The sequence below is a fragment of the Magnolia sinica genome, chromosome 4 (assembly GCF_029962835.1).
Source record: "Magnolia sinica isolate HGM2019 chromosome 4, MsV1, whole genome shotgun sequence".
Classification (NCBI taxonomy): Eukaryota; Viridiplantae; Streptophyta; class Magnoliopsida; order Magnoliales; family Magnoliaceae; genus Magnolia; species Magnolia sinica.
The window spans coordinates 56,117,161-56,143,936 of record NC_080576.1 but is presented as its reverse complement, the minus strand read 5'-3'; the positions used below and the strand labels follow the sequence as shown (position 1 = coordinate 56,143,936).

The window sequence follows — 26,776 nt, the reverse complement described above, 5'->3', positions numbered from 1 at the left end:
CCGAGTCCTAGCAGATTAGATTCTCTAGAGTTTCAACATGAGGTCATGGGTTCGAGCATACCTTGTGGTGTGAGTGCGTGAGAGTGTGGGGTGGGGTGTGTGAGTCATGGTCTATGCCTCTTGTATGCATGCATGGTGGTGGGCCCTGCATGACATCAAAGCCAATACTCTACCAGCATCACTCAATATTTTCTAGTTAACAAAACCATGTTGCCAGTTTCAACATGCATTCTTCTAAAGATCATCTGCATTTCTGTTCTATTACATGAATATAGAGTTGATGTTCTGTTGTGGTTATGGCATCTGTAGGTTATGGACTATGCCTCCCTCCCTCATTGTGACAAATCGGAATGCAAGTTTTTCTTTGTTTTGCTGACTTGATGAACGTAACTGAGGAGCCTTCATTTGGGATTTGTTTCCTTTTCATTTTCTGCGTTGTAGAAACATTCATCAATTATGGAGTGAGTATCCAACATAAGATCACATCATTCATTCATAATGTTGGATTACGAGTAACTTAATGATGGTTTCTCTCTTATTCAACTGATTTCAACAACATTGTTGCATTAGAACCCAATGTAGGAATAAGTGGTAACTACCTTATATAGTCAGTGTTATTTATGGTCTACCATACACAACACCTTTTTTTTTTAAGAACAACCATCTCTTTCTTCTTACAGTGAAGATTTGTCTCATCGTTAATGTAGTTGCATTTGATTACTCTTTCGATGAATTTGACATTAACATACATGCCTTATTTTGTCCAAACAACCAGCTATATGCTTGTAGGCACTTTTTGTTTCCTCTTTGAGTATTGAGAAATATACAGTGAATGCGTGATGGCAATGGTGAGTTGTTCCAGACTATGGTTTTAAGATTCATCTGAACCGGGTGTGACTCGGACGAGGCAACTTGTATTGGGTGGGACCCAATCCAGTTCAGCACCCCACGACTCAACCCTCCAGGTGAACCCTGACTCGGGCAAGTTGAGCAATTTAGCTCCAACTAGGGTGAGTCATGACTCGACTCAGGCCGAACGAGTTGATCCTAGTTGGATCTTCTAACGATGTTCTGGGCATTCTTAGTCAGAGCTTTTCTAAGCTGACATGCATGTGCAAGTCAGCTAATGCATGCACCTCCATATATGCCAGCTTGGCACATAGGTAAAATATCCAAGCCCCACTCATCATGTGGATGCATAGATGTTATTGGTGAAAGATAAAGGTGGTCTGCTCAGTAGTTGTGCCATGATATTAGAAATAAGTGGATGTGTTAGAAAACTTCAGACAAGTCTTTCATAGCTATAGATTCGTTCAGTTGATTGTGGCCTGACTAGAGGACTGACCTGATTTTTGGGATATGGAATCTACATTTTACCCTTCTGGAGGATGGCTTGGATATTGCACCTGTCTGTCATGACGGCATGTGGTAGTGTGTGCATTAGCTCACTTATACATGCAAGTGAGCTTAACAAACCTCTTTCCCTTCCTCAGGTGGGCTCTACCAAGAAGGTGCACATTTCTAGCAACTGGTGAACCAGCTTCTGAACATCATTAGATTATTTTCTAATGGTGATCTTTTCTCTATACAACATGATGCACTGTATCCCCTAGAAACTGTCTAGAACTCAAGGCATTGCCACTAATCACTGGCATATCCTACTTGTAATTGACAAGAAAATGGAGATTTTCTTTCCATGATGGTCAGCTCTGCATGAATATTTTTCAGGTCATAGATACTCGTGGTCAGTATCTGTTCCACTTGGGAAGTGGGTACTTGTGGCTACCGATGGTCCTACTTGCAAAAATCATCCAGATGTTTATTTTGGCCCTACAAACCATATGGTGAGACCATTCCTTTTGTATCAATTTCATTCCTCTTTGAGTTTTTATTAATTCATTAAGAGAAAAAAAGAAAATGAAAATGGTTATACATGATGCACTTCTTTCACTTTATCTTTCTTTCCCCAATGGTCATTCAGATTTATGAATGCCATGGCTATTTGTAGGATGATGGAATATATGAAGCTGTTGCAGGAAGTGACTTTGTCATTACAAGAGTTGCATTTCGAGACAACTCTTCAAAGTACTACATAAATGACCGTGGAAGTAATTTTACAGAGGTCACTAAGAAATTGAAAGGAAAAGGAGTGGACTTGGACAACAATCAGTTTTTTATTCTTCAGGTGGGTAATGGGCTGATGGCTGAAAAAGGCTTATTTACTTGTGAAAAGAATATCATACCGTCAAAATATATCTTCTCTTTCAATTCTTTATCATTGAAATTTCAGGGTGAAGTCGAGCAAATTTCTCTAATGAAGCCAAAGATTTGTATTTTCAGCATTATAGTAATTGTAATTGGAATTGATTGAATGAAGGATTGTGATTGATTGTAATTATAATTGATTGAATGAAGGATTGTAATTGATTGAATGAAGGATTGTAATTGATTGTAATTGAATGAATGAATGATTATGCCGGTGGTAATTGAATGAACAAATGATTATATTTTTTTTAATGTATGAAATAGCTACGGATATTGATCATAGCCAGTAATTTGACAGCTGTAGCCATTATTAAATTTGGCATATTGCTATGGACTTTTAGCTACAAATAATATCTGTAGCTATTTGTGGTTTTCGCTGCAGATATAATTGATACGGATTATATCCCTAGCTATTGTAATCTATAGTTACGGATTAAATCCGTAGCCATAGGTTCAAGACCTATTATTACGGCACCTATGACTACGGTCGTGCTACGGACTCAATCCGTAGCCATAGCTCTATGGCTACGGCTTTTATCTGTAGCCTTTGCCCAGTTTTCTGGTAGTGTCAAGGAGATAGTACATCTGCATGGAGTGCCTATGGAGATTGTGTCAGATCGAGACACGCGATTCACATTTATCTTCTGGACTCGTATCTAAGAAGCAATGGGTGTGAAATTGAAGTTTAGTACTGCGTTCCACCCACAGACTGACGGGTAGATGGAACAGGTAAATCAGCTGTTAGAAGACATGTTACGGGCATGTGTGCTTGATTTCAAAGATAGTTGGGATGACCGTCTTCCCTATACTGAGTTCGCTTACAACAATAGCTTCCAAATGAGCATTGGCATAGCTCCCTACGAGGCCTTGTATGGGCGCCCATGTTGAGCACCGCATTGCTAGAAAAAGGTTGGAGAGAAGAGTTTGATTGGCCCAGAGTTAGTGCAGGAGACCTCAGAGAAGATCGACATTATCAAGCGTCGACTTCGTATAGCATAGATCAGACAGAAGAGCTACGCCGATACAAAACGGCGACAGTTGGAATTTGAGGTTGGGGACCATGTATTCCTGAAGGTTTCCCCAATGAAGGGAGTCCTTCAGTTTGGTAAGAAGGGGAAACTCGCGCTGAGATTCGTTAGCCCATTCTAAATACTAGACCGAGTGGGTGTGGTAGCATACCGCCTTGCTTTTCCCACACCACTCGCTGACGTGCACAACGTATTTCACGTATCAATGCTAAAGAAATACGTTCCTAATCCGTCCCACATTATCAAATGGGAGCAGGTACATTTGAATGAAGATGCTACTTATGTACTACGACTGACGTGTATCATAAACAGGAAAGAACTAGTGCTATGAGTAAAGTTATCCTGCTTGTGAAGGTATTATGGATGCATCATACTGAGGAAGAGGTTACTTGGGAAACAGAAGTCGAGGTCCGTAAGAACTACCCTCAGATTCTCATGGAGTATGAAAAGGTACTAATTTTGAGGATGAAATTTTTCTTTAAGGGGGGTAGATTGTAACATCTCGAAAAAATTGGTATAAAGACCTGAGTACCACCTAAGGTAGAAATCTTTAATGAGTGAATCCTTTAGTAATTAGATGAAAATTAATTAAGTACAAAACTCAATCACCAGTGGAATTACCTCGAACCACTTTCTATACGAACTGCACGACCCAAAAGTAATAAAATCACTAACTCAAAATTACATAAAAAACCTAGCAACAATCTCTAAACCCATTGCTCTCGGGAGCGCATTGAAAACTCCATATTGGACTTGGACCGTGCGTCAAAATTTCGATGACTACGAAACTATAGGGTTATGACCACCTTACTAGGCTTGACAAGCATCGCGAGAATCGAGCCCGAATAGTATCCAGAAATGCACAACTTCAGCCTGGAGCGAAGTGTGTGAGAAATGCGAATATCTTTAGAAAATGAACTCAACTTAAGTAATTTGGACCGATCCAACTACACCCTTGGATCGGGGGAATTTTCTTGCACCCCTTAGTGACTTGTGTCCCCGATTGAGTGACGATGACCGTTGAACTGAAACGGGTCCTCCACGATCAATCCATTGAGCTAATCGGACTGAAATCTTAACCTGGCATAGATCCATTGTCAGGGCATTTTCCCCAGACCGTGGGTGAACAATGGACCTCCAGATGAGCTCCGTTAGCCTGATACAGCCACCCTTTGGCTATACCCTAAGTATACCAAGGCCTTGAGGCCATTTACATCACTTCTAGGCTTATATAAGGACCTTAACCCACCCCTCTCTCATTCTATACGAATTTTCCTAACCCTAGGGGAGAGAAGAGAGAAAAGAGGAGAAAGGAGTGAGGAGAAGAGAGAGAGCCCAGGAGATTGTTACAGGGATTCATTCCCACCGCTCCTCGTATTAAATCACCACCCCACCATCGCTGCACCGTTGATTCTAACTTTGATTTGGGTAAGAAATCCTAACCCTAATCTCATTTTAGGAATCCAAATAGAGGATCGGTGAAATAACTAACCTATTTCAATGTTTAGGTAGCCGTTGTGCCGTAGATAAAGGCGTAGGGTACGAATCGAGTTCGTAACGGGTGTACCGAAGAAATGTGTGAGCTATAAACGTTTAGGTTATGGTTGTCAAGGCTTTCAATGTGAGCAATGATTTATGTCTGACTTGATTACTGCCATATGATCTTAGTTACAATGTATTCGATAAACTATGCAGGTGTGTGAACTATGTGAATATATAATGCATTTCATGTGTTTTTAGAAATGTTTGAATGAAAGTGAAATTATGATTTATGCTTTCCATGACTATTAAGCTAGAATTCATGTTTGACGTACGTATGACAACCCCTTTATGAAAGGATTTATCATAATATATGCTATAACTAGATTGGTTCATGTATGTGGTGTTTTGTAGTTTAAGCGTTTGTAAAAATGTCTGAATGAGATCTCACTGATGGATTGCACTTAGTAAGTGTATTATGATAGGATTCTTAGTCTCCTTAGTCATATGCTTAGTTTCCTTCATGTATTTTAAATTGTCACTATATGATTTATGGATGAAATGCATATGCAGTTCAACTTATCTAAGGTGCTTGACAAGATGCTCAAATGAATTTATGTTAGAATTGCTTGTGAAATGCGGTTATGGATAACGTATGAGATTTCCTATTGCATATGAATGTGTGTGGGACTACCACCTAGTCCATGCAATCGGTAATAGCTCCTGATCGAGTGGTCGAACTAGATTCACCACATTAGACATGTTCGATGAATCCCAGTTGTACGGTGAGCATCGATAGTGGTTAGGCCACGTGGAGTACGTATGCACTCCATATCGATTAATTTAGCGTGCGCTCGTACCAATTGAACTTGTCAAGTAAACCGATTGGCCTAATGTGTGTTCACCATGTATGGACGTTATTGCTTGAATCTAAGGTACCACTTACCAATGAAAAACCCACTTAACCTTGCTACCACAATCCACTAAGTCTCATGAGCAGGGCATGGTGGTATGGGATACCGTGGTCGAGCTGTTGTCTTATGCTGGGGTGATGAGCCTCCCCATAGTGACCAGTGAGCAACCCAAACTCATGAGCCAAATATGGTGGTATGGGACATTGTATTCGAGTTGGCGGCCTACGCTAAGGTGATGAGCCTTCCTATAGTGACCTCGAGTATAAACTAGGCATACGCTCAGGTGACGAGCCTCCCATAGCGACCTGAACTTGCCTATCCACTACTTTTTAATTCAGGGGTGATGTTGCCCTATAACCTACCTATCATATGTGATTAACTAGGATTGACGACACTAAATGGATCATCATTAGGGAATGTGATATAAAGGGAGGTACCTTAGCTTCCCGAATCTGTTGTATGAATAGGCCTAACTAAGTACCTGGCTTACATTATTATGCACCGCACTGCATGTGCTTTGGCAAGGAAGTGCACAGTGGATGTAGCATGTGCGACCATGAGATGGTGTCGCTGAGGGAGTGCAGGTGAGGGCATGCATCATTATGACATATCATGCCTGCATTAGCAAGAGTACTCAAGACATGATTGTTGTACTAATTTATCATTATTGCTTGACTAAAATGATAACATGTTAACCTTTGCCTTATAGCTCCACAGAGTTAATCACTCACTCTCACTCTGGGACGGTGTTTTAAAACACCAACCAAATTCTGTTGTATATGCAGGTAGCGACGATGCCTATGCTGCTGATTGGGAATTCATAGATGAGGAGGAGGAATTCTCCAACGCTCAGTTATCAGGCGGGTCTATGTAGACCATGTACTGATCAATGGGATTTTAAGGATTATATGATCTAGTCGGACTTTCACATTTCGTATTTTATAAATTTTGGATCAATACATGTATATATATTCAGCCTGGTAATGTATTCATACTCTGGGGATTGAGAAACACTTCCATACATTTTATACCTATCTCAGTCTTCTGCTGCTTAACTTAATTATCTCTGGAGTATAATATGTTGTCTTAGTATAATTCGACTCATGTTCAATGCACTAATATGGACAACATTTAATCATCATTATCTATGTTGCATAAGTGATGCGTTGAACCCCAAGAGTTGAGCTTCTACTTGACCCTCAATTTTAAGGGCATTACATTCAGCTAATGATTTATGTTTGACTTGATTACTACCTTAAGATCTTAGTTACGATGTATTCGATAATCTATACATGTGTGTGAACTATGTGAATATTTGATGCATTCCATGTGTTTGTTGAAATGTTCGAATGAATATGAAATCATGATTTGTGCTTGCCATGACTATTAACCTAGAATACATGATTGTTGTATGTATGACAACTCCTTTGTGAAAGGATTTGCAATAATATATGTTATAACTAATTTAGTTCATATATGTGATAATGTGTAGTCTAAGTGTTTGATAAAATGTCTGAATGAGAAATTACTTGATGAATTGTATTTAATGCGGGTGTTGAGATAGGATTCTCAACTACCTTATCAATATTTATAGTTCCCTTCATGTAATCTAAATTGCAACTACGTGATTTATGGATGAAATGTATATGTATAATGACATGTTCAATGTGTTTGTTAAAATGCTCAAATGGGATTTATATTTAAATCGTTTGTTAATGCAATTATGACTATCACATGTGAATACCTATTGTATTTGAGTATGATTGGGACTACTACATAGTCCAGGCAATCAGTAATAATTCCTATTTGAGTGGCAGAACCAGTCTCGCCACATTTGATATGTTCGAAGAATCCGAGTCACGCGACTATTATCGACAGTGTTTAGGCCATGTGGAGTGCTTATGCACTCCATGTCGATTAATTCATCGTGCGCTCGTACAAAACGAACTTGTTAAATAACTCGATTGGCCTATTTTGTGTTTACCATGTATGAACACTACTGCTTAAATCTAAGGTCCCACTTACCAATGTAAAAACCCGTTTCAACTATGGTACCATTATCTGCTAAGACTCATGAGCCAGGCATGGTGGTATGGGACACTTTGTTCAAGCTGTCGACCTACACCGACGTAGCCTGGCTGCGGTCCCAGCATGGGTTGGGGTGAACCGTCTGATCCAGACCCCTTCGAAAATAGTCCTCCAGTTGGTAGGGTGTTGGTGGAGTGACCTCGAGTATAAACTTTCGAACTTGCCTATCTACTACTTTTCAATTAGGGGTGATGTTGCCCTATAACTTGCCTATCGTATGTGATTAACTAGGATTGACAACCCTAGATGGATCTCCGTTTGGGTAAATGATATAAAGGGAGGTACCTTAGCTTCCCTCATATATTGTATGAATAAGCCTAATCAATTACTTGGATAACATGACCATGCACCGCATTGCATGTGCTCTAGCGAGGAAGGCACAGTGGGAGTTTGCCATGCACGACCGTGAGATGGTGTCGTTGAGGGAGTGCAGGCAAGGGCATGCATCATTACAACATACCATTCCTACATTAACAAGAGTACTTAGGACATGATTGTTGTATTGCTTTATCATTACTGCTTGATTGATTTGATAACATGTTAACCTTTGCTTTATAGTTCCACTGAATTAACTACTCATTCCCACCTGGGATGGTGTTTTAAAACACCAACCAGACTCTGGTTTAGATGCAGGTGACGATGAAGTCTATACTATGGAGCAGGACTATATGGATGAGGAGGAGGAATTCTCCTATGTCCAGCTCAAAGACGGGTTTATGTAGACCTCATGCTGCTTCGACGAGATTACAGGGATATAAGATTTAGTCGAACCCTTTACATTTTTACATTTTGTATATTTTGAAACAAAACATGTATGTATTCAACCCTATTACATTATCATACTTTGGAGGCAGATAACCGTTTACTTATCTCAATACATATATTTCAGTCTTCTGCTTATGAAAAGGCCTAGCTAATGTCCTAGAGGGGGGGTAAATAGGACAATGCCAAATAAAACTTATAACAGCGGAATTAAAAAGAATATGATAGCCAAAATAAATCACAATGCAAGAAAGTAAAATACCCTCAAAATTCAGATCTTGAGAGGTTGATACAAATGTTGTTCTAAGGACAACCTTACACCAAAAACCAGGGTTTATGGTAGGACAACCTTATTTCTAGAAAGATCTTTGTATCAAATCTCAAACCAAAGAGAAATACAGAAATAAATACAAACTGAATTGAAATAAATTGTAATCACAAATGTATTGTTCTAGGGACAGCCATACACCATAAAAATGGCAAAGGAAATTGAATATCAAGCTGATAAAGGAATAGTAGAAAATAAATTCTAAACTATTACAAAATTCTCACAATGCTTGAATTAAATGATTACAACATTCACCACCATACATACATCCCACAAAAGAATAATTAAAGATCAGAAGTATAAATCATTCAACCACAACACAAGGGATTATAGTGGTTCGCCTGTGTGTTCACCAACTGTTAAACAACAGCCACACAGAATGTTACTCCACTCCTAATATCCTCACACAGGGGATATTAACGTTCACTAACAAAATAGGTTTTCCCAGGTTCACCCAAAACCTTTACAATTGTGTCTTTGTCTGTGGGCTTACACAATTAAAAAACTCCACTTCTGAGTTTTCCTGGCTCTCCTCAGATAACCAATACAACAAGATTTTTCTGGCAAATCTTGAAAGAAACCAAAACAGAAAGGAATTTACAATTAAATGTAAAATACCTGATTATCTCCTTCGTTGTAGCAGCCCGGTAGAACCAAATCAGAGTAGATGATTGAATGTCCAAGTTCAATGTCCAGTACTCAATTACAATGGTTCTAATTCTAATAGATTTTAAATTAAACCAAATAGGGCTTGCCTTAATTGATTTTGATTCCAAAGAAAGGGAATAACAATTCCTCTTATCAAATTAGATTGGAATAGCAGAAACAAAATCAATTAAAGAAAGCTAAGGAAAGAGAATATTAAATAAGCACACTTAGCTTAGATGGAGCACAGAATTATCTCTCAGAAGTTCGACGAAGATTGGCTTGAATGGATTAATTAATTCAATGATTTCTTCTGAGATTCGTGCACTATTTATAGGTGAGCAGATCGCGTCTTCGACTGGTCTAGGGAGCTCTTCGACTAGTCGAAGCAATAACAGATATTTGAAAGATCCGGCGGGATAAGCTTTGACCGTTCTACTACTGGTCGAAGGTCTCCTTCGACTGGTCGTAAGTCACCTTCGACTGGTCGAAGAACCTGAAAAACATCGCTGGATTTTGAGTCGAAGATTTTCGACTGGTCGAAGATGCAGTCGACACTGTTCCTTCTACTGGTCGAACAGATTCCTAGACTAGTCGAAGCCTAACAGATTTTATTCGAAATTTGTAACAAACTCACGACTGATCGAGGAATTTCTTAGACTGGTTGAAGCAACTCTAGGACTAGTCGAAGAAGGCCTAGGACTAGTCGAAGAACAGACCCAACTTATGTAAAATAAACATTCGATTTATGTATCCAAAATGACCTACTTCTAAGGTCAACCTAAGGTCAGTCAAACCTCAACCATGAAGTAAGGACATTGAAACATTAGGAACTAGTGACCTTGAAGTATGATCCTTGAAGTCTAGATGTAGTTGAAATCTTGATGTAGCTCAATCTTGAAAGTGTCTTGAGTTCTTTACAAACTGCCTTGTACTCTTCTTGAAGTCTTGCAGCTTGAGTCTTGTTTTGTGAGCAGTTCTTGCATTCAAGATTGATCCTTGTACTTGTGAGCTTTAGCTTGTTTATGAATGTTGATCCTTGAGAAAGCTTCACTTATGCAAGTTATATATAACAGTGATTTTAGCACCACAAATTTGACAACAGATAGGGATATAAACTCTAGCACTTACAATCTCCCCCTTTATCAAATTAGTGACAAAACACATAACCAAGATAAACATAAAGTAAAACAACTGGTTAAAGAGTTATGAACCAGGTCATATAAACTGGCTTACCTGCAAATCAATATTCAATATTCAACATTCAACAAGTTCAAACATACTCCCCCTGAGTAACATAACCATTGCTACTCCTCTCACAATCACATCGTTAAGAATAAACCATTCTCCCCCTTTTTGTCACAATATGATAAAGGAGACAACAATAAAGGAGAACTAAATAAAGGGATATATGAGAGTAAACATAAGGAGTTATGAGAGTATAGCAAAACAGTGATAGAGATACTCAGCATAGCTTTACATAGAATAAATATCCAGCATAAAACATAGTAGTATCCAACTCAAAATCAGTCAACTAAGTGCTAAGTTATAAAGTTATTACAAACCAGAAGTCTCATATAAACTAGTCAGAACCAGAACCAGATGACGGAGCAGGAATAGAGGGATCAAGATGGTGCATGCCTTTGTTCAATCGCCAAAGATATTTGCGCAAGAACTTGAATTGTAAATCATGAGCAACAGAAATGTTTTTCATCTTTACATTTATATTCTCAACTTTATCCTCTAATGCACTAAGACAAGCATCAACATCAGATGGTTCAAAATCTGGATCATTTGTTGAGTCAGAATACAGTTCCTCAAAAATGTCATCCATATTAATGTCATCACCAGTTTCTTCATGACCACCACCACCACCACCACCTTGTTCAGGAAGTAGATCCAGCTTCATCTTATTGATATTAGTATTGTTGAAGATCAGATGATGGATTGGTGCCTCATCAACCGGCATATCGACTAACATATGTGTAGCCAATATAGTCATTAAATAGGCAAAAGGAATGTCACTATGACCAGGATAGAGTCTAAACTGAAGAATGAAATGACAGATTAAGGATGGTAAACAAATCTGAGTACCATTGAAAATATCATGGATAACACGAACCATAAACAAAGTCAAGTCAGTTTTATTACCCGAACGAGGATACAGATTGGATACAAAGATTTTGTGGAGAATTCTGTATTTGGGTAACAAATACCTTGTGGGAAGCGCATTCCCCTTTTGTGTCCATTGACCATCCATATTGCATAAGTCTCTAGTGAGCATGCGTTTTTCAGACATTGAGGGTTTATCAGTTAAGTTATGGATAAGAATACCCTCATCATTCACAGGAATGTCCATAAGGGCTGAAATTAAATGACGATCAATATCAAAAGGCCCTTCTCTAGTAGATATTTTAAAAGTTAAATTATCCTATGAGAAAGCACTAATACATGTAAACATGGATTGGACAATGGACTGGTATGCAGGCCCACCCCAATGTAATAAGTTAACCCAACCTACAGCTTCAAGCATAGGAAGGATGTCAAAAGGTGCAATATGATTAACATCAACAGGATGTTCAACAATAACATTACGTAATCTAATGTCCCTAACATATGATGGATCATCATTGGGAACAAGAAGATGACGCTTAGAGATAATGGTCGATCTGGAGGAAGAAGAAGGACCATGAGAAGTAGTTTTTCTACCTCTAGAAGCCATTTGCAACAAGGATATCAAGGAATTAAGAAGTTGCAAAGGATTGAGAAGTAGGTTTACTCAAAACAGATTTTTCAAAATTCAAACCCCAAATCTCAATGAAATTTAAAATAGAAAGCTTAAAGCTTGAAAAGAAAACAATCTAGACACAAATCTGCAAGAAAAAAGTGATTTGGAATACTAACCTTGAAGAACATGAAAGATGGGTTCGAAAAGTCGAAGCACGACTCCTTAGAGAAGAAAAATGAAATGAGGAAGAAAGCAAAAATCCCCAATTTTAAGTGATTCCCAAGTTCTACGGCTGGTCGTGGATATCTACGACCGGTCGAAGGTCGACTAGTCGAGTATACTCACGACAGGTCGAAGAATGACAAAAAATTCATATTTCTTGCAAATTATAAAAAATTAGAATTCAATCTAGCAAATATATACACTATAATACAAGTAGGCATAAAAAATTATTTTAAAATGCACATGCCAAGATCAAATTTCATCTTTTTGAACCTGCTTTTATCGAGAGGTTTTGTGAAAATGTCAGCTCGTTGATCTTCAGTAGGAATATATTCTAGAGATATAACTTTTTCTTCTACTAATTCCCTTATATAATGAAATCTAATGTCAATGTGCTTAGTACAAGAATGCTGAATAGGATTTTTTAAAATATTTATCGCACTGGAATTATCACAATGTAATAACATAGAATCCTGTTTAATTCCATAATCACTTAGCATTCGTTGCATCCAAACAAGCTGTGTACATACATTACCAGCTGCGATATACTTAGCTTCAGCTGTTGAAAGTGATATAGAATTTTGTTTCTTACTAAACCAGGAAACTAGACAATTTTCAATGTAAAAACAACCACCACTGGTTGATTTTCTATCATCTAGATTACCAGCCCAATCAGCATCCGAGTACCCAGCTAATTGGACACTGGTCTCATGAGGATACCAGAGACCGAAATTTACAGTACTTGCGACATATCTAATAATTCGCTTGACAACAATCAAGTGAGATTCTTTTGGATCAGATTGATATCTTGCGCAAATACCAACACTTAGAGAAATATCAGGTCTACTAGCAGTTAAATATAACAAACTACCAATCATACTCCGATAAAGTTTTGAGTCAACATTTTTACCATTAGAGTCTTTTGAGAGTTTCAGGGTAGTACTCATAGGAGTATCGAAATTCTTGCCATTCTCAAATTCAAATCTCTTGATTAGATTCAAAGCATACTTAGATTGAGAAATGAATATTCCTTCAGGTTGTTGCTTTACTTGCAATCCAAGGAAATAAGTCAATTCCCCAACCATGCTCATTTCGAACTGTGATTTCATCAAATCTGCAAACTCAGTAGTCAAGTCAGTACAAGTTGATCCATAAATGATATCATCAACATAAATCTGCACCATTAAGATATGATCATTATATTTTTTAACAAACAGAGTTTTATCAACAGATCCCATTTGAAAATTATGACTTAAAAGAAATTTCGTTAGTTTCTCATACCATGCCCTAGGTGCTTGTTTTAATCCATAAAGTGCCTTTTTAAGCCGATATACATAATCAGTATTTTTGGAATCTTCAAAACCCATTGGCTATTCAACATAGACTTCTTCATGTAAATCGCCATTTAGAAAAGCACTTTTCACATCCATCTGATAGATCTTTATCTTTCTAAAACATGCAATGGATATAAATAGTCTGATAAATTCAAGACGTGCTACTGGTGCAAAAGTTTCATCGAAATCAATCCCTTCAATTTGAGTATAACCTTGTACCACTAGTCTAGCCTTGTTTCTAATTATATTTCCACACTCGTCAGACTTATTTTTAAAAATCTATTTTGTTCCAATGATGTGTTTATCTTTAGGTCTTGATACGAGATACCAAACATCATTTCTTACGAATTGGTTGAGTTCTTCTTGCATCGCAACAATCCAGTTCTCATCAGCAAAAGCTTCTTTTACGTTAGATGGTTCTATTTAGGATGTAAAACATACATAATTACATATATCCTCAAGTTGTCTACGGGTGCGAACACCGGTAAGAGGGTTTCCAAGAATTTGTGTGGTTGAATGATCTTTAACAGTCCTCAACTCAGAATCAGTCTGATTCGATGAAGTATCGGGTTTATCAATGTTTAGTACTTCATCATTATCTGAATTAGAAATTGGCGTGTTTAAGTGATCATCAATGACAACATTAATGGATTCTTGAATCACACCAGTCCTTTTGTTCAGAACCCTATAAGCTCGACTGTTTAAGGAATATCCTAAAAAAATACCTTCATCACTCTTCGTATCGAATTTTTCCAAATTTTCACGATCACGTAAAATATAGCACTTGCTGCCAAAAACTCGAAAGTATTTAACAGTAGGCTTTTTATCGAACCACAATTCATAAGCCGTTTTATTATTATCTTTGCTAGTGTAGACTCGATTAATAATATAGCAAGCTGTGTTGACTGCTTCAGCCCAAAGATTTTTAGAGAGCTTCATGCTATTCAACATGACATTAGCCATTTCTTGAAGCACCCTATTCTTTCTTTCTACAATTCCATTTTGTTGTGGAGTTTTGGGAGCAGAGAATTCATGTAATATTCCTTGGTCGGTACAGAACTTCTCAAAATTGCTATTCTCAAATTCAGATCCATGATCACTACGAATTTTACTGATTTGAGAAGATTTTTCAGTTTGAATCCTTTTGAAAACTTTTCTTACTTCTTCAAGGGTTTCAGATTTATCCCTTAAGAAGACTACCCAAGTAAATCTGGTAAAGTCATCAACTATTACCAGGATATACTTTTTCCCACCACGACTTTCTGTTCTAGTAGGTCCTATCAGATCCATGTGGAGAAGTTCGAGTGGTCTTGATGTGGTATTTGAATTCACCTTTTTGTGTGAGTTCCTTATTTGTTTGCCTATCTGGCACTCACCACATATTTTATCTAATTTCTAAAGTTTGGGTAAACCTCTTATAAGTTCTCGTTTGCTCAATCTATATAAATTTCGATAATGTACATGTCCAAGACGTTTGTGCCATAAATCAGTCTCATCTGTATGGACCATGTAACATGTTTGATTAGATGAGCTGGATTCGCTAATAATATAGCAATTTTCAGACGTTCGACGTCCAGTTAATATTACAGAACCCTTATTGTTTAGTATCTCACAGCTTTGATTAGAAAACCGAACACTATGGTTATTATCACATATTTGAGATATACTAAGCAAGTTATGTTTTAAGCCTTCAACATATAAAACATTTTTAAACACAGGAAAATTAAAAAGTTGAACCGTACCTTGGCCTATAATCTTGCAGTTGCTTCCATCACCAAATGTGACTGAACCATCAGTCATATCTTTCAGATCCGTGAATAAAGCTTTGTCACCTGTCATATGCCTGGAGCATCCACTGTCTAGGTACCACTTTGAATGACTTGTTGTTTTGAAAGCAGTGTGAGCAACCAAGCAGGTAACTTTAGGAACCCATTTCATAACTGTTTTGGGTTTAGGAACATAGTTGGTCTTCTTTTGTGTATATTTGTAGGAATGACCTATAGAGTTAGATTTTAAGAGCTCCTTGAGTAAATCAACTATCTTTTCAGCTAGTGGATTTCGTTTCTGATTAAAGTTGACATGGCTGCTTCTAGGTTTTTGAAAAGTTTTTGAATTTCTAGAAAAATCTTGATAAGTACTTTTCCCTTTTGAGTTTGAGGACTCTCCTTTAACAAACATAGGAGGAGTATACTTTTGTTTAGGAGGTAGATTTTTATCATAGTCCAACCCGGATAAATCGCCACATTTTCTTGATCCAGATAAAAGTTTCTCTAACTTTGGATCACCTTGGGCATATTTCCATATGTCCTTTAGACTCAGAAGAGAAGATACTTCAGTTTTAAGTTTCTCAATTTCAGATTTTAAATCAATAATTAGGGAGTTTTTGAATTCCAAATCACATTTTGATTTTTTCAAAACAATCTGAAATTTGTGATTTTTCTAAGACAAGTGATTCAAAACATTTTTTGAGTTTAGAAAACTTTTCTTTTTGAAGTTTAAGTTTGACAGCAAATTTACAACTTTCCTTATATAGGGCATTGTAAGCGTCTTAAAGATTATCTTCATTTTCACATTCACTACTCAGATTTTGTTCACTTGTTAAGTCATTATCTGAAAATGTGAATTTGGCTAGAGTCATAAGAGCTTTAACCTCATTGCCCGACTCAGTTTCAAAATCTTCTGATTCAGAAGAACCTTCAGAATCAGATGATTCATCCCATGTAGCCAACATACCCTTCTTCTTGGGTTTGTCCCTTTTAGGACATCTATTTGCTAAGTGCCCATATTTTTGACAGTTGTAACATTGACTATCTTTCAAAGATTTTCGAGATTTGGGTCTAAACTTCTTTTTATCATTTAATTTTTGAAAATCAACCCTTTTCTTGCTTTTGAAAATCTTGTAAAATTTCTTAGCTAAAAAAGCCATATCATCTTCTGAATCAAAATTTTCTTCTAAATTACATTTAGAAGATTTTAGTGCGATAGATTTACCTTTAGGAGCTTTAAAGTTTAACTCGTAGGTTTGTAGAGAACCAACTAGTTCTTCTACCCTCATATTATCCGTATCACTAAGTTCCTGGATCGCGGTTACTTTAGAATTGAACCGTTCAGGAAGTGAGCGTAATATTTTTGCATACACTTTACTTTCTGGGATTTTATCGCCAAGACCCCACATTGAGTTTACAATGTCATTCAATCTAGTGTAAAAGTCCATAAACATTTCATTTTCCTCCATATGAATTTCTTCAAATCTGGTTGTGAGGAGTTGGACTTTAGATTTTTTGACAATTGTAGTACCCTCGTGTGTCATTTCTAATATATCCCAAGCTTGCTTTGCAGTATCACAGGAAATGATTCTTTTGAACTCATCCGGTGATAGTGCGCAAGTAATTGCATTTAGTGCTTTAGCATTTGCACTACTCTCACTTTTCTGAAGAGTGGTCCATTAGTAATATGGTGTGACTTTCATAGATTTTGAACCATCAACCCCAGTAACTTCCATGATAGGAGGTTTCCATTCAGTGTCATAGTGGCTTGCCACACACTCTCATCCATTGATTTGAGGAAGATCCTCATTCTGGCTTTCCAATAGGCATAGTTGGAGCCATCAAAGGGTGGAGGCCTTGTGACTGAAAGGCTATCAAAATTTGACATCTTAAATAGCTTAAATCGTTAGCTCAGGAATTAAATCCAAGAATTAAAAAAGAGCTATTAGGCTTTGATACCACTTGAAAAGGCCTAGCTATATGTCCTAGAGGGGGGGTGAATAGGACAATGCCAAATAAAACTTATAACAGCGGGATTAAAAAGAATATGATAGCCAAAATAAATCACAATGCAAGAAAGTAAAATAGCCTCAAAATTCAGATCTTGAGAGGTTGATACAAATGTTGTTCTAAGGACAACCTTACACCAAAAACCAGAGTTTATGGTAGGACAACCTTATTTCTAGAAAGATCTTTGTATCAAATCTCAAACCAAAGAGGAATACAGAAATAAATACAAACTGAATTAAAATAAATTGTAATCACAAATGTATTGTTCTAGGGACAGCCATACACCATAAAAATGGCAGGGCAACCTTGCTGGAACAACTTTTAAAGGAAATTGAATATCAAGCTGATAAAGGAATAGCAGAAAATAAATTCTAAACTATTACAAAATTCTCACAATGCTTGAATTAAATGATTACAACATTCACCACCATACATACATCCCACAAAAGAATAATTAAAGATCAGAAGTATAAATCATTCAACCACAACACAAGGGATTATAGTGGTTCGCCTGTGTGTTCACCAACTGTTAAACAACAGCCACACAGAATGTTACTCCACTCCTAATATCCTCACACAGGGGATATTAGCGTTCACTAACAAAATAGGTTTTCCCAGGTTCACCCAAAACCTTTACAATTGTGTCTTTGTCTGTGGGCTTACATAATTAAAAAATCTCACTTCTGAGTTTTCCTGGCTCTCCTCAGATAACTAATACAACAAGATTTTTCTGGCAAATCTTGAAAGAAACCAAAACAGAAAGGAATTTACAATTAAATATAAAATACCTGATTATCTCCTTCGTTGTAGCAGCCCGGTAGAACCAAATCAGAGTAGATGATTGAATGTCCAAGTTCAATGTCCAGTACTCAATTACAATGGTTCTAATTCTAATAGATTTTAAATTAAACCAAATAGGGCTTGCCTTAATTGATTTTGATTCCAAAGAAAGGGAATAACAATTCCTCTTATCAAATTAGATTGGAATAGCAGAAACAAAATTAATTAAATAAAGCTAAGGAAAGAGAATATTAAATAAGCACACTTAGCTTAGATGGAGCACAAAATTATCTCTCAAAAGTTCGACGAAGATTGGCTTGAATGGATTAATTAATTCAATGATTTCTTCTGAGATTCGTGCACTATTTATAGGTGAGCAGATCGCGTCTTCGACTGGTCTAGGGAGCTCTTCGACTAGTAGAAGCAATAACAGATATTTGAAAGATCCGGCGGGATAAGCTTTGACCGTTCTACGAATGGTCGAAGGTCTCCTTCAACTGGTCGTAGGTCACCTTCCACTAGTCATAGGTCACCTTCGACTGGTCGAAGAATCTGAAAAACATCGCTGGATTTTGAGTCGAAGATTTTCGACTGGTCGAAGATGCAGTCGACACTGTTCCTTCGACTGGTCGAACAGATTCCTGGACTAGTCGAAGCCTAACAGATTTTATCCAAAATTTATAACAAACTCACGACTAATCGAGGAATTTCTTAGACTGGTCGAAGCAACTCTAGGACTAGTCAAAGAAGGCTTAGAACTAGTCAAAGAACAGACCAAACTTATATAAAATAAACATTCGATTTATGTATCCAAAATGACCTACTTCTAAGGTCAACCTAAGGTCAGTCAAACCTCAACCATGAAGTAAGGACATTGAAACATTAGGAACTAGTGACCTTGAAGTATGAGCCTTGAAGTCTTGATGTAGCTCAATCTTGAAAGTGTCTTGAGTTCTTTACAAACTGCCTTGTACTCTTCTTAAAGTCTTGCAGCTTGAGTCTTGTCTTGTGAGCAGTTCTTGCATTCAAGATTGATCCTTGTACTTGTGAGCTTTACTTGTTGTGAGCTTTAGCTTGTTTATGTATGTTGATCCTTGAGAGAGCTTCACTTATGCAAGTTATATATAACAGTGATTTTGGCACCACAAATTTAACAACAGACAGGGATATAAACTATAGCACTTACAGCTTGCTAAATTACATTATCTTTAGAGTATGATATGTTGTTTTGGTATAATCCCACTCATGTTAAATGCATTGCCATGGACGACATCTAAACATCATCATCCATATTGCATAAGTGATGCACTGGATCTTAGGAGACCCCCGATTTTCAGGGCATTACCAGATGGTATTAGATCATGATTTGGATTAAACTGGAGACGCACACTGACGTACTTTGACTTAGGAGGGGGCGATGAAATGTAGAAATAGTCGTAGGATCCCAAGTTTCCCTAACGAGCGAAAGTGACCGTTAGATATAGCCCGTACACAACTGGGACCTTGTAAAATGATCTCAATTCCTTCTTAAGCCATCAAACGATGGGTTTAAGCTATTAGTTAGTGAATCTCAAACTCGACATACGCCAAAAGGCGTGAATATGTGTGAGATGGAGACCAAAAATACCTCAAATAGACATAGGGGCCTAAACCATAAAATACAGTGAGACCTAGGGGGTCCCCAATGCATTTCCAGCACCCCAGGAGGGTGGTGGCCACTGCCCCACCATGGTGGCATCACCCACGGTCCAGCGGACCGCAGCGCACCACGGTCCACTCTAGCTGGCCGCGGTGGGCTCGCGGATCCGGCGGCGGGTGTGGGGCCATGCATTTCATGTGAGGCCACCCTATTTCACTCCTGTTTGCTTCCTTTTCCCCCATCTCAAGCTTCTAAACCCTCCAAACCCTTTTAAAAATATGATTTCTCACTCAAATCTTCTTCTTCTTCTACATTACACACCCATCCTCCACCATTCTCTCAAACCCATCTCCTACAACCTTCCATCTCCCTTATTTCCCCTCATTTGAGCACACAAACCCATCTTTGTGTCTCATAATATCCAAAACCTACAAACCCATCACACCCTTCAAGTGTCTTCACTCCCATGACTCTTTTTGAGCTAGTTACCACTATTTTATCCATCTCCGCACTCCTTTCCCTCATAGGAAAGAAGAGGGCGTCCGTGGATGAAGCTGGACCTAGCCACCCAACCTATTCGAGGAAGAAGACGGGCGCCGAAGCAAGCACAAATGTCGAGGGAGAAAGAAGATCAAAGCGGGATCTTGACCCATGGATCCCCATCGAGAGATCACTATCAGAGGGCATCGAACTAGGTAGGTTCTGTAATCGTAAAGTTATATTCGAGGCTCACGTTGATGAAAGGCTATTTGGACTATACCCAGTGATGGACATGCTCCTAGAAAATGGGTGGGGCCACATATTTGAGGGAAACACTTATGCAAGTGAAGGCGTTGTGCGAGACTCCTATGCCCACATACGGAACCCACTGTTGGAGCCTCTTCAATTTACTATCCCTTTTGGGAGGCAAGAAATCATATACAAGGTGAATGTGATGGCTAGTATTATGGGGATGGAACGTGGAATTGTGCAAGTAAGTGAGAAGCATCTTGCTAGTGAGCAAGAGAGAAATCGCCGCACATGTTTCTTATGTGGCCAACTTGAGTAGTGAAGGCAAGGAAATAGCCTCGCTTCGACTAAGATGATGAACGACTCCTGCCTGCTCCACCACATATGCATGTATAATGTGTATCCTAGGTGGAGTAACCACACAGAATGCACAAAGTTTATGAGGGACTTCTTGTACATAGTTTGACAAGGGGAGAAAGTGTGCCTCCCTACTCTTACTTTAACTCAAATAATCATCACTACACAATCTTCTAGGCAAGACTCGTCGCTACGTTTCGGCCGACTTAATTGTAAAATTGCTCGTAACTTCAGCTTCAGACTCCATATGAATAACGTCGCCCTAATCCACATTTTCAGTGAGACCACACTCAACAACATGGGCATTGGCCCTAGGCAATGCCAAGCTCGACTCGATGATCGTGGGGATGAAATAGAAGAAGAAAGTGAAGAGGACAACGGAAGTGAAGGTGAGGAAGGCAGCGAAGAGAAGTAGAGCAAGAAGAAGAAGAAGAGGCCCAAGGCTCAAATGGGAGACCTCCTGCTACACATGAGGACCGCCATGACCGGGCAGCCTTAGAAGCCCACATGGCTAAGATTGAAGAGAACCAAGGTTACTTGAAGCAAAAGCTTGAGGAGAGCCAGGACCTTAGGAATGAGGATTATACAAACCATAATGACCATCAAATGTTGAGACATTTAGAGTTTTGGGACCTAAGTAGGTACTAGATTTTGAGAAATCGGATAGTATATGAAATCTAATAAATTAATAACATGAATCCTATGACCTCCTTAGCTGGTATGGTCATGTGTGAAGTGCTCGATCTTAGTTAAATTCAAGTTCGGGCAACTCAATTCCAATCAGAAACTTTTGACTCTAAGCGATAAAACAATTTCTTATATTGGAAATGGTATAAAATCATCTAGCATATGAGCGTAGAGTCTGGATTACAACTATTAGATTATTGTTACACCTAAATTAAGACTAGACTACTGGTTATACTAGGGAATGTAAAAGACTGATTATGGTAAGATAATTGAAAGAGAGACTTAGTTAGTTGACATGATTAGGTTGGAGGGAGACCTCATTCATTCGTTGGATCCCCTAGATACTTATAAGCTTCTTTAATAACTATTAGGAAGGTTATTTTGATCAGAAACTATTCATGCTCATAGAAAAATTATATATCTCTTAGATTGAATGTTAAGTCAAATCAACACACCCCTTAGAATTGCCTTCCCGAGGACTTATTACAATCGAGAACACAGAGTAGAGAAACTATATATAAGCGAAGTATTCACTGTTTGAATCAAATTCTCAATCCTGGTAGTTACCAATGAACTCAATGCTCTGATTAAGCAGAAGATCGGGATCAACTAGGATTAAGAACTGATACGACAAATTTTCTATCATAGCTAAGCAGAAGGTCTATGTATCCAGATCAGACCCAGTACACAACTTTCCTTCCGTGTTGGCCCGACCACTTACAACCAAAATTTTATTACTTTGCCTTTGAGAAGTGTTAAGAACATATAGCCAATGGGGATATTTTTTTAGGCCCAAGAAATTTCTCAAATGGGCAATAGACAGTTAGGAATTAGGTCCCGAATCACAGACCATTCTGGCATACATATTATGCATATGAACTTAGAATGATAGTTAACTTATTTTGTCCAAATTCCTTATGTACCAATAATCTATATATTATCTTACGATATTAAACTGGACATGATTAAAGAGGGTACGTTGGGACTGTAGCAAAAGTCCCTCTTTGGTAGAATTATGCATCTTACCACAAACTCACACCCATCCCTGACATCAACCACAACACCCATCATTTTTAGTTCCTTTCTATGACCATAGGTACCAATGTCATAATATACATCATCGATGAAAAGAAGACCAATGTATTGAGAGATCGTTTCTCATTTCATGTCAAGGATAGGTCCTAAATTACACCTTGTTCCAACATACGGATCGAGACATAGATTCTTAAACCCTGAGAGTAGAAACAATTTTAAGGGGGGTAGAAAAGTTATGAACCCAGTTGAGTTAAGTAGGTATACACGTTTACCCGCTCATAGGCGCAACGGAAGCTTGGTGGGTTAATAGCCCGCTGGCCTAGGATCGATGAAATTGATCCAGGTTATACGTAAAGTTAGGTCACTAAATAGGAGTTGAATCTTCCTTATAATGTCAATAATGAAGTCATCGAAGGAAAGCAATTAGAGTTCAAGTATTAAACCAATGCATATTAAAGAATAGGCCTAACAATGGGTATGAGCTGAATTACAATAACCAAGGTCAGTGTATCCCCAGATGTGCTCGTTAAATACGAACTTAATAGGAGCCTTAGCCAATTTCAAGGCAAAAAAGTTTTAAGTAGGGTAGACTAAAGTGAGCCAGATTAGCATAGATAGTATACACCCTACCACGCATATAAACTTGAAATCAATAAAACTTAAGCAAAAGAAATAATAAAATCTTTACTTAGTACCCTTAGCCAATTTCGGGGATAAAATTATTTTTAAGGGGGGTAGATTGTAACGTCCCAGATTTTTCCCAACTTGGAGTTAGACGTCCTTGGGCAATGGGTCGATCATAACCCCTTATTGACTTCTCAGAACTCAATCTTAAAGCCTCAAATCCCCTTTCAACCCATTTCCTTCAAAAATCTCACCTTTCACCACCTTATTCTTCAAATTTTTCTAAGTGCTTTTATATTAGACATAAATCGTAAAGTTTAAATGATGAAGGACAATACTTAAACTAAAATTTACTACAAATAGTAAATATATAAATAAAATGATTTTTTAACCATTAAAATTGTGGAATATCACAAAATAAATAGGTTATTTGGATAGAGCAGCTTCTCATACCCCAAAATCATATATTGTATGTCGAATAAGTCATTCCATTTTGCAAGATATGCTTGGTTCAAATATTAGGCGGCAGAACCACCACCAGGATGATCAGTGGACCGCGGTGCCACCGCCCAGACCACGTCGCGCCGCCGGTGCACCGAAATTCGGTGGACCCTCTCGCTACAGCTTTCTACAGTTTTTGACCGACTTCAAAAAGTCATATCTTCCTCAATATAATTTTGATTTAGGTGATTCAAAAGCCAGATTGAAGATTAATAAGTCTAATTTCATATAAAAATAAGTTAAAAATAAAATAAAAATTTTAATATAGTTAAATCTAGGTTGATGTGACAACTATCTAAAATTATTAGTTTGGATAGCTGCTACTTCTATAATTTTTAGAATTTTTCTACAATCTGAAATCTAATGAAATTTGGTAAAGATAAAGTAGACTTATTAAAAAACTAGTATAAAAATAATTAAAATAATATACTAAATAAAAGTACCAAAAAGGGACATAAAACTACCCTAGGAACTTATTTTATAGTAATTAGGGCGGAATTTAGTTAAGTATTAAACTAAACAATCGATGGATTTGGCTTAAACTACTTTTTGTACAAACTAAAAGATCTAAAACTATTAAAATCACTAACTCAATATTACTTAAAAACATAAGAGCAATCTCAAAGCCCAGTTGCTCTCGGGAGTGTATTGAAACTCCGTATCGGACTTGGACCGTGCGTCAAAAATCCAATGACCACGAAACTATAAGGTTATGACCGCCTTATTGGACTTGACAACCATTGTGGGAATCAATCCCAAATAGTATCTAGAAATGCATAACTTGAGCCCTGAGCAAAGGGTGTGAGAAACGCGTATATCTTTAGAAAATGAACCAGAACTTGAGTGAATTGGGTCGTTCGCTTGCAGGTGAAATTGAAGACTTCAGACCCTCAGATTCTAATCAAACTTCACCTGTGGATCAGGAAAATTTTCCTGCTCTTATCCGTATACTTGTGGCCCTGATCGAGTGACAACGACCGTTGACTGATACGGGTCCTCCACGATCGATCCGCTAACCCGATCATACCGAAATCATAACCTGTCTTAGATCCATTGTCAGGGAACTTACTCTGTGACATAGACAGGTAATGGATCTCCAGATGAGTCCCGTTGGCCCGAAACAGACGTCTTTTGGCTATAACCTAAGTATACCATGGCCTTGGGGCATTTGCATCACTTCTGGGCCTATATATAGCCCTTATTTCACCCCATTTCTATTCCATACAATTTTCTCCAAACCCTAGGTGACAGAAGAGAGAAAAGAGGAAAAAAGAGTGAGGAGTAGAGTGAGAGTTCAGGAGATCGTTGTTGAGATCACTCCCACTACTCCACGTACCAAATCGCCTCCCCACCATTGCTACATGAGCCTTTCCAACTTCTATTTGGGTAAGAAATCCTAACCCTAATCTTGTGTTAGGAATCCAAATAGAACAATCGATGAAATAGCTAACCTATTTCATCATATAGGTACCATCATTTCATTTTCGGGAAAGTTGTGTTGAAACCGAGTTCAAATTGGGTATTCCGACGAAAGGTGCAGACTATAAACATTTAGGTTATGGTTTTTAAGGCTTTCAATGTCAGCTAATGATTTATGTCTGACTTGATTGCTACCTTATGATCTTAGTTATGATGTATTCGATAATCTATACATGTGTGTGAACTATGTGAATATTTGATGCATTCCATGTGTTTGTCGAAATGTTCGAACAAATATGAAATCACGATTTTATGCTTTCCATGACTATTAACCTAGAATACATGATTGTTGTATTCATGATGACTCCTTTGTGAAAGGATTTGCCATAAAATATGCTATAACTAATTTATTTCATATATGTGGTAATGTGTAGTCTAAGTGTTTGATAAAACGTCTGGATGAGAAATTGTTTGATGAATTGTATTTAATGAGGGTGTTGAGATAGGATTCTCAACTACCTTATCAATATTTATAGTTCCCTTCATGTAATCTAAATTGCTATTATGTGATTTATGGATGAAATGTATATGTATATTGACATGTTCAATGTGTTTGTTGAACTACTCAAATGGGATTTATATTTGAATTGTTTGTTAAATGCTGATACCTATTGTATTTGAGTATGATTGGGACTACTATGTAATCCAGGCAATCAGTAATAATTCCTATTTGAGTGGCCGAACCAATCTCGCCACATTGGATATGTTCGAAGAATCCGGGTCACACGATGATTATCGACAGTGGTTAGGCCACATGGAGTGCTTATGCACTCCATGTTGATTAATTCAGTGTGCGCTTATACCAATCAAACTTGTTAAATAACCCGATTGGCCTATTATATTGTGTGTTTACCAGGTATGGGCACTACTCCTTGAATCTAAGGTACCACTTACCATTGTAAAAGCTCGTTTCAACCATGGTACCATGATCTGCTAAGACTCATGAGCCGGTCATGGTGGTATGAGACACAGTGGTCGAGGTGTCAGCCTACGCTGGGGTGACGAGCCTCCCCGTAGTGACCAGTGAGCAACCCAAACTCGTGAGCAGAACATGGTGGTATGGGACACCGTGTTCGAGCTGTCAGCCTACACCGACGCAGCCTGGCTGTGGTCCCAGCGTGGGTTGGGATGAACCGTCTGATCTGAACCCCCTTTCAAAATAGCACTCCAGTTGGCAGGGCATTGGTGGAGTGATCTCGAATATAAACTTTTGAACTTGCTTATCCACTGCTTTTCAATTAGGGGTGATGTTTCCATATAACTTGCCTATCATATGTGATTAACTAGGATTGACGACTCTAGATGGATCTCCGTTTGGGTAAATGATATAAAGGGAGGTACCTTAGCTTCCCTAATCCACTATATGAATAAGCCTA

The 26,776-nt window shown here is 38.0% G+C and overlaps 1 protein-coding gene across 1 annotated transcript; it reads left to right on the top strand.

Annotated features, from left to right (window-relative positions):
- The first annotated feature begins 832 nt into the window (after positions 1–832).
- LOC131244149 (structural maintenance of chromosomes protein 4-like) lies at positions 833–2,452 on the top strand. Its single transcript, XM_058243800.1, has 4 exons — positions 833–848; positions 1,729–1,844; positions 2,009–2,185; positions 2,291–2,452. The coding sequence occupies exons 1-4, from the start codon at positions 833–835 to the stop codon at positions 2,369–2,371; spliced, it is 390 nt and encodes a 129-aa protein (XP_058099783.1). The 3' UTR covers positions 2,372–2,452.
- Positions 2,453–26,776: the final 24,324 nt, after the last annotated feature.